Genomic DNA, 13045 nt, shown 5'->3' with positions numbered 1-13045 from the left:
TAGTGAATATCGGCAAAATCTGCACTTTTTTTCTGTCTGAAATTAAGTTATTGCTGAGCATAAAAATTAATTAAAACTCGTATTGGCTATTTCTGCAATTATTGTTAATATCATTCGATTCTCCTGCTCTATTACGACATTTTAATACCAAGTATTCTTGCTTTCTTAGGTGTATGGAATTTATTTTAATTTTATTTAGATTTAAATCTAAATCTCGGAAATAGCGATTTTTCATATCAAATAAATTTCCACGCAATTTAGATAGGTTAAATCAATTGCAGATACCCCGCTTTATACAATATAGTGTAGAAAAAATGTCCATGACTTACTCACTGTTTTTCCGGGATTTTTAATTTCCTCTGCAACTGACCACGTGTATTACTTTCGCTTTTACGACTCTATATATGCTAAGTGTCATTGCTTCACTGCAAATGTGTCCCATAATTATTCTAATCATTTTCCTACATACAATATCACATCAAACTGGCAAGATCTCAGTTTTTTAAGAAATTTGACCGGTACTTTCCTACGAAACTACAGGTATCCTCTTCCACCTTCAAAAAATAAATTAGTTTACAAAATACGCTTACTTGTGTACAACTTGATGGCTCAATGGTTAGCGTGTCCGACTTACAAACTGAGGGTTGTAGGTTCAAGCCCAGTTGGAGAAACTTTTTTTTTTTCATCTTTTTTTTTTTTTTTTTTTAATTCAAATGACATGAAAACTTAAAAAAGGTGGAAAGCCGTTAATTGTTCAGAGAACAATTAGTCTCCTAGTTATTCAACTTTGGCGATCCAAATTTTAAAAAAAATTAAAAAATGAAAAAAAGAACACATTAGGTATATAAAAAGAGACAAAAAACATTTATCAACTTGCACTTAAAATACAGGCAATGAGCAATGGAAATAACTTTCCATGTCTCATCATACTTCTGTAGATATTAAGTGTCTAAATATCTCATAAAGGAGTGAAAAAAATCCCAGCATAAACAAAATTATTGCTATTTAAAGTCATGACAGTAATTGTAAAGTCAGTCAAAACTAATATCATTTAGTATCATTCAATATGGTTACTAAAAAAATTAATAGTTCAGATTTAAATTTAATAATATTTAAGACAATCATATATGTTCTTCAAGGCTTATAATACTTGGATAACTCAATTGGCTGGGAACTATTGAACATTTAGCAGTTTGTCAAAAGAATTGGCATGCACAGAAGAAGATGTCTTTCTTAAATATGGGTTCAGAGGTTATCTCATTAAAATTCTCGATTAAAAAGAAATAAATTTGCATGTTTGGTTAGTACTAGTGATTTTATGGTCAGGGGCTAATTAAAGTATCAAAAGAAGCCTGATCGGTCTAGTACAAGTTATTAAAGTTAAGTCAAACCCTGTTACATCGAGTGATGTTAAACATTTGAGGGTTTTTTTTCAACCTCTGACAGAGAGGCCTAAGATGATGTAATTGGCATATTCCTTACAATGATAAGAGTGCAGCAATTTGATGTTTGGATCCCCAGACATCTTGGCTAGCCACAGGTTTCTGAAACTCTACTTTCCTCATAAGCCCTTGGACAAGTTGTAAAAAAAATTGTTTTTTTTTCTCAAGTTGTGATTGGAGTTGATTGACATTGTCTGACCAATCAGCAATTGTTTTTCGTAAATGGGTTCAGGATATATCTTGAATCTTTACTCTCAGGAGATGAAAAGTACACGTAAACAACGATCCATAAGATAAGTATACCATGCCATTCTATGAAAAGCTATATGGTGCCATCCAATATCTTAATTTCCCTCCATATTTCTAGACATGTTTTTAAATAAATCTGTATATTTTATACAACTCCCAACTTCTTATAGTTGTTTCTTCAAGCAATAAACTCGGTTGAATTAGAATTTTCAGCAATTTCCCAGACAATTCAAATCAAGCCAGTTTATCCCCTGTAGAGGCCATATAAAGGGTTAAAAATATACAAATTGGTTTAAAAATGTGCCTGGAATTAGGGGATGAAGAAAATTTTGTGCATTATCGGATCAGTATTAACAGGGTGAAAGAGTAATACTGTGGTTTCATCATTATTCATGGAACACCAATTTTCATGGATTCGTTGTTGAGTTGATCCACGAAATCAAATGTTCAACGAAGTTTGGTGCCTTCATTTTGATTTACGATAAACCTTTTCAAAGCTCATTCCGACTTTCGTTGATATATATTTATTACCCCTACCCCCTTTTTTCCTCAATAGATCGACTTTAAAGACCTAGCTATTTTTCCTTTTTTTAAATAATTATTTTAAAAAATGAGGATATGATTTTAAATAATTATCTGAATTTTTTTTTTAGTGAAACGTTTTGCATGGAGATAAACAAACAGCACGTAGATCTGTCAACTCAGTGCATATACCAATCAGCGACATACCCCCCAAAGGCATAAGATGATAATCAGGCGTAAATGTGTTAAATTGTTTTCTCAAATGATTTAAGTGTCCAAACCCCAATTATCACCTGTACAGTGAAAACAACAAATTACCGTAACATAAAAAATCTGATAGAGATAATTTATTAATCTCTGCCGTTAAACATGCTAAATTCAAACAAATTATCAACACAATTTAATGCTATTTGAATTTTATCTGTTTGCTTAGAAACATATTTTTGTTATACATGAGGTAATGGGTATACATGTATGCTGCGAAAGTCCTGTCATTCATGGCTGAATTATTGTCGTTCATATTACTTGTTTAAGCGGATGTTGTACCCATCACGCATGATCGCACGTGAATGTGTTTGTTCTGAGATCTTCAAACATGGGGTCTGGATGTCTCTGTCAAGTCCCGAAACACGCCGTGCATGTGAAAATGAGTTACTAACGCCATTTTGTGAATTGAAATAAAACTTAATTGTTGTTACTTTTAATATCATGTTGCAACTTAATTACTGTCTGTTTTCCACTCTTGTGATTATAATTTTTGTCCGTATTCCACACTTGCGAATTAAAGGAATAATTCACTGTTGAAGGTTCTGACTTTTGAAAAGCCAATGGAGATAAATAAATAATTTAAGAGTTTTCTCCTGTTAGTAATTTTCTTAAAATATATCTACGTATCTTAACATTGTAAATGGTACAATGTTCCCGCTAATGCATAACGACGAAAGAGAAAATGAAAATATAGACAATTTTTTTGTCTGTTAGGACCATTATCAACGAATTTACGTATCCACGAAACTGTGATTTTTACTAAATCCACGAAAATTGATGCCCACAAATATTAATGAAACCACAGTATATAAAACCATAATGCTACAATTCTGCAGCTATATTTTATCAGTGTTTTGATTACTTCTGTCAATGATGCAATCTGTGCATTGTGATCATGTAACAAAAACAATCCCTTATTTTGTCAGGACAGTATGCCAAGGGTTTATGAGGAGGTAGTGAAACCATTGGTTTGCAAAGATGCTTCGGAAAATAAAAACAAGAGGCCCATGGGCCACATCGCTCACCTGAGAAGCTTTGACCATTCTGTTCTTTACCAGATTTCCCCCTTGTTATACATAATGCATCCCCACCCTGAAATCTACACTACCCCATGATCCTTCCATGGGCACATATGTTTCAGCTTTTTTGGCCCAGTGGTTCCTGAGAAGAAGATTTTCAAAGATTTTTCCCATATATTTCTATGTAAAACTTTGATTCCCTATAATGGCCCCGCCCTTCCCCCGGGGGTCATGATTCCTACAATTTAGAATTTACACTACCCCAGAATGCTTCCACATAAGTTTCAGCTTTTCTGGCCCAGTGGTTCTTAATAAGAAGATTTTCAAAGATTTTTCAAATATATTTCTATGTAAAACTTTAATACCCCATCGTGGCTCCGCCCTTCCCCCGGGGGTCATGATTTGAACAATTTAGAATCTACACTACCCCAGGATGCTTCCACATAAGTTTCAGCTTTTCTGGCCCAGTGGTTCTTGAGAAGATTTTCAAAGATTTTTCCTATATATTTCTATGTAAAACTTTGATTCCCCATCGTGGCCCCGCCCTTCCCCGGGGGTCATTATTTGAACAATTTAGAATTTACATTATGCCAGGATGCCCCCACATAAGTTTCAGCTTGTCTGGCCCAGTGGTTCTTGAGAAGAAGATTTTCATAGATTTTTCCTATATATTTCTATGTAAAACTTTGATTCCCCATCCTGGCCCCGCCCTTCCCATGGGGGTCATGATGTGGACAATTTAGAATCTAGATTATACCATTATGCTTCCACATAAGTTTCAGCTTTTCTGGCCCAGTGGTTCTTGAGAAGAAGATTTTCAAAGATTTTTCCTATATTTCTATATAAAAACTTTGATTTCCCATTTTGGCCCCGCCCTTCCCCGGGGGTCATTATTCGAACAATTTAGAATCTACATTATAACAGGATGCTTCCACATAAGTTTCAGCTTTTCTGGCCCAGTGGTTCTTGAGAAGAAGATTTTCAAAGATTTTTCCTATATTTCTATATAAAAACTTTGATTTCCTATTTTGGCCCCGCCCTTCCCCCGGGGGTCATTATTCGAACAATTTAGAATCTACACTATACCAGGATGCTTCCACATAAGTTTCAGCTTTTCTGGCCTAGTGGTTCTTGAGAAGAAGATTTTCAAAGATTTTTCCCATATATTTCTATATAAAACTTTGATTCCCCATCGTGGCCCCGCCCTTCCCCCGGGGGTCATGATTTGAACAATTTAGAATCTACACTATACCAGGATGCTTCCACATAAGTTTCAGCTTTTCTGGCCTAGTGGTTCTTGAGAAGAAGATTTTCAAAGATTTTTCCTATATATTTCTATGTAAAACTTTGATTCCCCATTGTGGCCCCGCCCTTCCCCCAGGGGTCATGATTTGAACAATTTAGAATCTACACTCCCCTATGATGCTTCCACATAAGTTTCAGCTTTACTGGCCCAGTGGTTCTTGAGAAGAAGATTTTTTAATGACCCCACCCTATTTTTGTCTTTTCTTGATTATGTTACCTTATGTTACCTTATGTTGATTCTGCCCGCAGCTCCTCTTGGTGCTCTATAGGCAGCTCTACTTTTTCTTGCGGAATTATAACTAGTCCTCTTCCGGTATGCGGTCCGTACTCTTGTGTATAATCAAACTTTAGAGGGTGGTGTTCCCAATATTTATCCAGTCTATTTTCAAATTGGTGTACGTTTTTTGCTAACACTACATTGTCTGGCAGGCTATTCCACAGATCCACGACTCTGTTGGTGAAGCTATATTTTCGAACGTCTCTATTGCATCTGTGTTTCACTAGTTTAAAACTGTTCCCTCTAGTAACATGCGTTTCACTCACTTGAAATAATGTAGTTGTAACTCTTTTATCATAAACTCCATGGATGATTTTAAATGTTTCGATCATATCTCCTCTCATACGCCGGTATTTCAATGTTGGTAATTTAAGAGTCTTTAATCGTTCTTCATAATTTTGGTCTTTCAGTTGTGGTAGCATTCTAGTAGCTCTTCTTTGTACATTCTCTATGGTTTCAATGTCCTTCTTTTTGTACGGTGACCATACGCTACTCGCATATTCAATATGTGGTCTCACTAAGGCTTTGAATAGTAAACAGAATGATTTAATATCAAGATGAATAAATGCTCTTCTTATTAGGCCACAAATCTGGTTGGCTTTGTTGACTTGCGTCTGTATATGCTTGTCAAAGCTGAGTTTGCTATCAATTGTTACTCCAATGTCTTTTTCGCTATCCACATTCTCTAGTGTTGTATCACCTCCTTCATATTTTTTCATACTATACTGGATACTGTCACATGTTTTGTTACTATTATGTATTTGGATTACTTTGCATTTGTCAGGATGAAATTTTAAAAGCCAAGTTTTGCTCCACATGAAAAGTTTGTCCAAGTCAGATTGTACTACTTTAGTATCGTTTTCATCTGTAATTTCTTTGAATATTTTCGTGTCATCTGCGAAGAGGAATACATCTGACTCAACACACTCTGGTAAGTCATTTATAAAAATCACAAACAGTACAGGCCCTAGCACAGATCCTTGTGGAATTCCACTTGTGACTTCATGCCATTTTGATTTATGACCATTTACTTGTACACACTGCTTTCGTCCACTCAGGAAATGTTCGACCCATGTACATAGTTGTTCACATATCCCATAGGCTCTCATCTTTGTCTCCCCTTGCGAGGGGATATGTCCCTTCATTTTAACAATTTAAATTCCCCTTCACCCAAGGATGCTTTGTGGCAAGTTTGGTCGAAATTGGCCCAGTGGTTCTTGAGAAGAAGTCGAAAATGTGAAAAGTTTACAGACAGACAGACGGACAGACGGAAGCCGGACAAAATGTGATCAGAAAAGCTCACTTGAGCCTTCGGCTCAGGTGAGCTAAAAATCAGAATTTGATTCTTTCATTTTTTTTTTTGTTAGAAAATTAAGACATAAAGGACATTTTTACCCAAAATATGTATTAAAAATTACAAGGTCTGTCTATGTTTCAGATCTATATTTCTAGTAAATCTTAGTACTATAGTGTAGAGAATGTAAAACATACCTTCTAATAGACCCTTAAAAGTCGGAGGCTGCTGTTTTCGGGCTTTTCTGCCTGGTCCAGATTTTACTACCTGTGTAGGATCTCTTTTTCTGCCCATTTTTGGATTCAAGTTTACAAAATAATTAGAAAAATCACAGGATTATCCTAAAAATATTCACCACGTGCATTCATCAATAAGACACAAGTAGGAAGTCTTCTCCGGAATATATAAAGGAAAACCTATCCGGAAAACGGTTCTTATTTTAAACAAAAAATATTGTTTCGTTTCAAGCAAACTTTCATGCATGTTCAGTATTTTAGTTGAAACAATAAGACAGAAATTAGGAGAGATAGGAGTGTGTTCCAAAGAAGAACGGAACATGGAAAAATACAGAGTGTAGAAGAAAATTGTACCCCCTCCTCCATTTATTGATATAAAAAAGAAAATACCACGGTAAGGGACTGAGATTACTGAAGACTTTTTAAGACGAAGAACCGAAATCCAGCTTTCCTTATTATCATATCTGAACCAGTGACGTGTTCTTCTCGCTACCTATAAATGTAGAGGACAGTCACAGTGATTGAGCGAAAGCGAAAGTAGGCAGTCTGGTTTTCCCTGTTTCCCTCCGAAAGCAAAAGGCGGGTGGCGGGCTGATGACTAACTTCTTTAATTTATTGTTATATATTGAATATGAAATGGGTAGGTTGCTTTTTAGATAAATTACCTTCTTGAAAAAGATAGTAAAAACATTGCCTCTTTTAAACACTTCTTAACCAAAAAATGCATCTCTATTGTTTGGACAGCTGGAAGTGCGGTGAGGCATGACTAAGTGTGATTGCCTTGCATTGTGCTCAATTATTACCAATCAATTATCTTGTTGACCAAAACTGTTTTCTTTGTGAAAGTAGATGCTTACTCACAGATTAACTGTTAAACATAGCCCCAAAACTTTTAGATTTATTTTAGATTGCAATTGCACAGAAGTAGTCCGAAAAATCAGACGTTTTCCTGGCTTTTTTACGATTTTGATATTTTTCATGCCAGGAAAACATCAGAACCGGCGCCATTATGAAAACTGGGAATTTTGCCGTCTTTAACTGGAGCTGATTTTCGATACTTGTGAATGGACCTAAATGCCGAAATCAGAATTTATCAAAGCACAATGCCTCTTGTACTCACCAATATTGATGAAAAGAAAATATCACTCCACATTTTGTAACAGGACATGCAAGATTTTAAAATGCACGAAATGAAGAAAAATCTTGACAGTGTGATAAAACCTTTTTCAACGGAGTATTTATTGCATAAATGAACCATAAAAACTATATTGGTAAGTTCTTTAAGTACTGTACTATTGATAACTTTTGACTTTGAAATTTAATTCAGTTCGCAAGTATCTAAAATCTACCAGAGAATGCTGCCTCCAGTTGGAGGCGGCGATTTCCCAGTTTTCATAATGACGCCGGTTCTGACGTTTTCCTGGCATGTAAAATATCAAAATCGTAAAAAATGCCAGGAAAACGTAAGATTTTTCGGACTACACAGAAGGAGAAACATTTTTATAAGTGGGTTTTTATACGCCCGTCTTAAGACGGGACGTATTATGTTATAGGCTTCATGTCCATCCGTCCGTCCGTCCGTCTGTCCATTCGTGTCCGGCTCATAACTTCAATACTATTAGGCCTAGGATTATCAAACTTTGTCAACTGATACTTCTTGGGTAGACGGTGTGTCGCGCGCAAAAAGTAGGTCGCTCTGACCTTTAATTAAGATGTTATGGCCAAATATGGAAATATCCTGTCCGGCTCATAACTAGTAAACTATTAGACCTAGAAATTTCAAACTTGGCAAATGTATACATCTTGGGTAGAAGGTGTGTCGCGACCTATTTCAAGGTCACTGTGACCTTTAATTTAAGTGAAATTTTTTAAAAAACTAAGTCTTTTAAATTTTGAATTTCATAATCCTAAAAAATGTAAAAATTTAGTTGTATCCTTATTAAAAAAGTGTACAATCAAGAAAATACTTATTTTTTTCAGCATATACTTGGCAGCAATCTATAACAAATATAATGTATGTTAGAGAAATCCCATGTCTCCCATGAGTGTAATTATCAAGCACTGGTCAAGAGTTCTGATAACAGAAAATTGCATGTCAAATTAGAGAGAAATTAATGAGTTTAGTGTGAGGAGCTAAACTGGAGAGCATCGTTGTTATCTATATCCCTTTGGGAATTAGGCAGATGGGTAAGCCTGGTGGATTAAAAATAGCTCTTGTTGTCTAGCCTAAGTTTTAAAATGAATTTGATGAAAAAAGTAATTAACACTAATTTGATATTGCATAATAAACTAATCTAATAATATATCATATTATTAATTTAAAAAACTAATTTCATAGGGGTGGAATCAGCATGTCCATTTTCCATAGAAAACCTTTCTGACATTATTAAATGTTAAAAAAAAAATCATTGAGTATTTTAAATTATATGATTTAAAAATATTTTATGGTAGATAGTGCAGATTCATTCTTCTATAGTAATGAGTAGACAAGCATCCAGTCAAAGATTAATTAATGAGTTCAATTTAGGAAGGCTAGCTAGCATCTTTTTATCTGTATCCTTTGGGAATTAGACAGAAGAACTGCTGGTCAGTTTAGATAGCATATGTCATTTGATGGCCAGCCTTTTATTTTCAAAATTAATTTGGTATAGATTAAGTTGTTAAGACTAATTTGATATTGTTTAATATGATGGGCATTTGACAAGGTCTAATACAACGAGTATAGAAATCTATCAATGATGTTATTTGTTATGATTAATGCCTACACCACAGGGGATGGATAAACAAATATTTTAAGGAATAAAAAAAATCATGGAAATTTTAGAATCAAGGTTTACGTAATTTTCTTGCACTCTAAACTGTTTTAAGTTAAATGTAATTTTTTTGACGGGCGTATCATGCTGTGGCGTGGCATTTTATTGGTGAATTGTTTTCAGTCAATTTCAAAGTTGAAAACTAATATTGCCTCATTATGCGACTTTTTGTCTGCTTTTCATAAAACAGAAATTTACTCTGAAATAGCTAAATAAAGCTATATAGGTAGATTTAGCTATATAGCTAAATATAGTGATTTTCCTGGACCTGGTGTTAGGATAACCAGAGACATGTAAAGATGTCTGGCTAAAGAATGTGTTTTCTGGGGCGCGCTTGTTATACCCCACACAACAAGTTGCGTGAGGTAGGCCTATATATCAAGTTTTTTGACCCGTCCGTCAGAGTGTCAGTCTGTCAGTCCTGTTATTTTTTTTTGTCAGCACAACTCCTCATAACAGGTTCAGCACAATACCTCGATAAAGGTATATACCTTGATAAAGCTATGTAGCTTTTTCAAGGTATTACAAATACCTTGAGCAAAGTATTTTGTGTAATGAAATTTCAAAAAATTCTTTAAAGATTAAATACTGAAAGTCGAGTTCTGAATTTTTGTCAGTGAGTCGTGCATGAAAAGCACTCTGGTATCAAAAAGACAGCATAAAAGTACGTCTCCTCACACGACATGCTTTTATACTGATTTCTTTGTGAGAGTATTTTACATACTGGTACGTGGGTGAATTTACTGACAACAACTCAGAACTCGACTTTCAGTATTTAATTTTTAAAGAATTTTCTTTGAATTTTTATTACAATAAATTGAACAGTTAATTAACAATAAATATCAAATAATTTAAGCAAGAATTTTCTTTAAATATATTTAAAAGAATACGAAAAAAATAAAATCTATTCATAATGGCATTAACCTAATGGAAAAATGTGTACGAAGAGTCCATGTTTTGTTGATCTTAGGCTATCTAAATTTAATTCTCTGGTTCTCAGGCCAATTTTCTTCAAAACAGATGCGGGAGGGGGGCATTTTATTTATCATTTTATTGGCAGAAAAGTAGATGAGGGAGGTATTTTTTTAATTTTAGTTTTCGAATTTTCTTTAACATAAAGATAATTTTTTTAATCACAGATATACTTTCCATTTCTGGTCAAAATTTCTGCTCTAACCATTGCTTATCAGCGTGTAAACATCGTAGGTAATGTCCTCGATTGTATTTTCAAACGAAGTAGCCAAAATCTCATTGCAAATGGCTACCGGATGTGATATTTGAATACTAAACTAGGAAACAATTGAGGTCGGAATTTTTTTTTCCGGATTGGTCTCCGCAATACCAACTTTTTATTTTATCAAAAATACAATAAAATAAGCAATGCGGCTACCTCAAAACGGATGCGCGCGGGCCTGAGAACCAGAATTTCAATTTTATATGGCCTTACAATTAAACAATTATAAAAAATAAATAATAAAATCCGCCTACTGGCCCCAATTTTTGAGCAAATTAGGATGAGAATCTAAAGATTAATTTTACCTGGCCATACCTAATGCATTTTATTGTTTTTTTTTTCACTTTAAAACTTGAATATGCAGGTGTACATTGCTACTTTTTACACTGGTGTACACCAAGTTAAGCTAAATCATTAGCCCCTTCACGATAACTGCGGTACTACAATTTTGCAGGGCAAAATAATAACGTTTGGCGGAGTTTTTGTTGATAGATAATTAAATGACATAATATAAACAATTACTTTTATGTCATATTTCACCAAACTGTATCATTTTGCCCTCATACATGCCAACTTTTGAAAATTCCCATGGGGGATTTTGTGCGTGACAACAATTTTCAAAGCTTTAAATTTGCGACATTTTGTCGTGAAAATAAATGATTATCAAATACTTTTTATACGCCCATCTTAAGACGGGACGTATTATGTTATAGGCTTCATGTCCGTCCGTCTGTCTAGCTGTCCGTCTGTCCATTCGTGTCCGGCTCATAACTTGAATACTATTAGACCTAGGATTATCAAACTTTGACAGTTGATACTTCTTGGGTAGACAGTGTGTCGCGCACAAAAAGTAGGTCGCTCTGACCTTTAATAAAGATGCTATGGCCAAATATGGAAAAATCCTCTCCGGCTCATAGCTAGAAAACTATTAGACCTAGAGCTTTCAAACTTGGCAAAATTATACATCTTAGGTAGAAGGTGTGTCGCTGCCTATTTCAAGGTCACTGTGACCTTAAATTTCAGTGAATTTTTTTTAAAAACTAAGTCTTTAAAATTTTGAATTTCATAATCCTAACAAATGTAAAAATATAGTTGTATCCTAATTTAAAAATGTTAAATCTGAAAGTAAAAACTTATTTTTTCATCATATACTTTACAGCAATCTGTAACAAATGTTAATGTTTTGAGAGGAATTCAGTTTGTCCCATGGGCATAATTATCAAGCACTAGTCAAGAAAAATTTCGATAGCAGAAATTTGCATGTCAAATTAGAAAGAAATTAATGAGTTTATTGTCAGGAGCTAACTGGTAGAGCAGATCTCTGATAATGAAGCTGTTATCTTTATCTTTAATCTCTTGGGAGTTGGGCAAAAAGAAATGGCCTCATAGTTGCTTGTTTTAATTAAGAGTTCTTGATGGCTATCGTCCAGATAAAGATCTTTCAGTTGGTGTAATGTAATTAAAACAAATTGATGTTTTAGTGTATGGAAACTAAATTAGTATTTTATAATATAATGAAAACTAATTATACATGTGTTCATTGAAAAAAAATTACATTTCAATTTTTATATATTTGCAACAAATTGCAGTCATGTCCCACTTAGACTTTTATAGTCTAAAGAATAATTTATTTTTGATTTTTTTGTTGCATTTCCATTATTCCATAAAATATGCGATTAACAATTTAAAGCTGCAGATGGATATTTGTTAAGTTCTAACACAGCCAGTTTAGAATTATATGATGTATTATTTGTTATAATTAATCCCTACACTGTAAGTCTCTTAGAGATGTATAAATGTACAATATTTTAAACATGATAAGAAATGGAAATTAGATCATTGAAATCTGTGTCAATCTGTTAATCAAGGTTACCCGATTTTCTTGCACCTTTACCAATTTGATATGATTATTGAACAATATATTTGACGGGCGTATCATGCTGTGGCGGGGCACTTTATTTTTAATTATAATATTGACAGCACTTATTAATTTTCAAAGCTTTAAATTCGCGACATTTTGTCGTGAAAATAAATGATTATCAAATACTTTTTTATAGTTATAATATTGATAGCACTTATTAATACAGCACAAATAAAACAATACAAATTAAAGTTTTATTTTTCCAAATTTAAATATCTTTGCTAATAGTTGTCACTCTGTTCTAGCTGCAGATCTGTAGCTCTCCGAAAAAATATATATTGATAGACCTGAGAGCTACAGTGCCACCCATTGAAAATACTGTATATTTATTGCGCACAAAAAAGTGCGCTCGATTCTTGATTAATTTTCCCAAATTCTTACCTCAATTGCAAAAAATGGAAGATTTCAAAAGTATCTTTTCTCTCTATCAATAAATATCAAGTTCTCTCGTAGTTGACATCTGAAC

General features: G+C 33.9%; 1 protein-coding gene across 2 annotated transcripts in view; it reads left to right on the top strand.

Moving 5' to 3' along the window:
- The first annotated feature begins 6592 nt into the window (after positions 1 to 6592).
- The window catches only part of LOC134270694 (uncharacterized), an 87615-nt gene continuing 81162 nt past the window's right edge, over positions 6593 to 13045 (top strand). The window contains exon 1 of one of the 2 annotated variants that reach the window (XM_062752943.1): positions 6593 to 7251. In XM_062752943.1, coding sequence (XP_062608927.1) covers positions 7243 to 7251 — 9 coding nt within the window. In that variant the 5' untranslated portion in view covers positions 6593 to 7242. The remainder of the gene's footprint in view (positions 7252 to 13045) is intronic. The other variant, XM_062752944.1, reaches the window with a different exon arrangement.

The sequence above is a fragment of the Saccostrea cucullata genome, unplaced genomic scaffold, assembly GCF_032062105.1.
Source record: "Saccostrea cucullata isolate Sc308-1 unplaced genomic scaffold, CSIRO_AGI_Scuc_v1 ctg2044, whole genome shotgun sequence".
In the NCBI taxonomy this organism is placed as follows: domain Eukaryota; kingdom Metazoa; phylum Mollusca; class Bivalvia; order Ostreida; family Ostreidae; genus Saccostrea; species Saccostrea cuccullata.
This window is presented reverse-complemented; position numbering and strand designations above follow the sequence as displayed.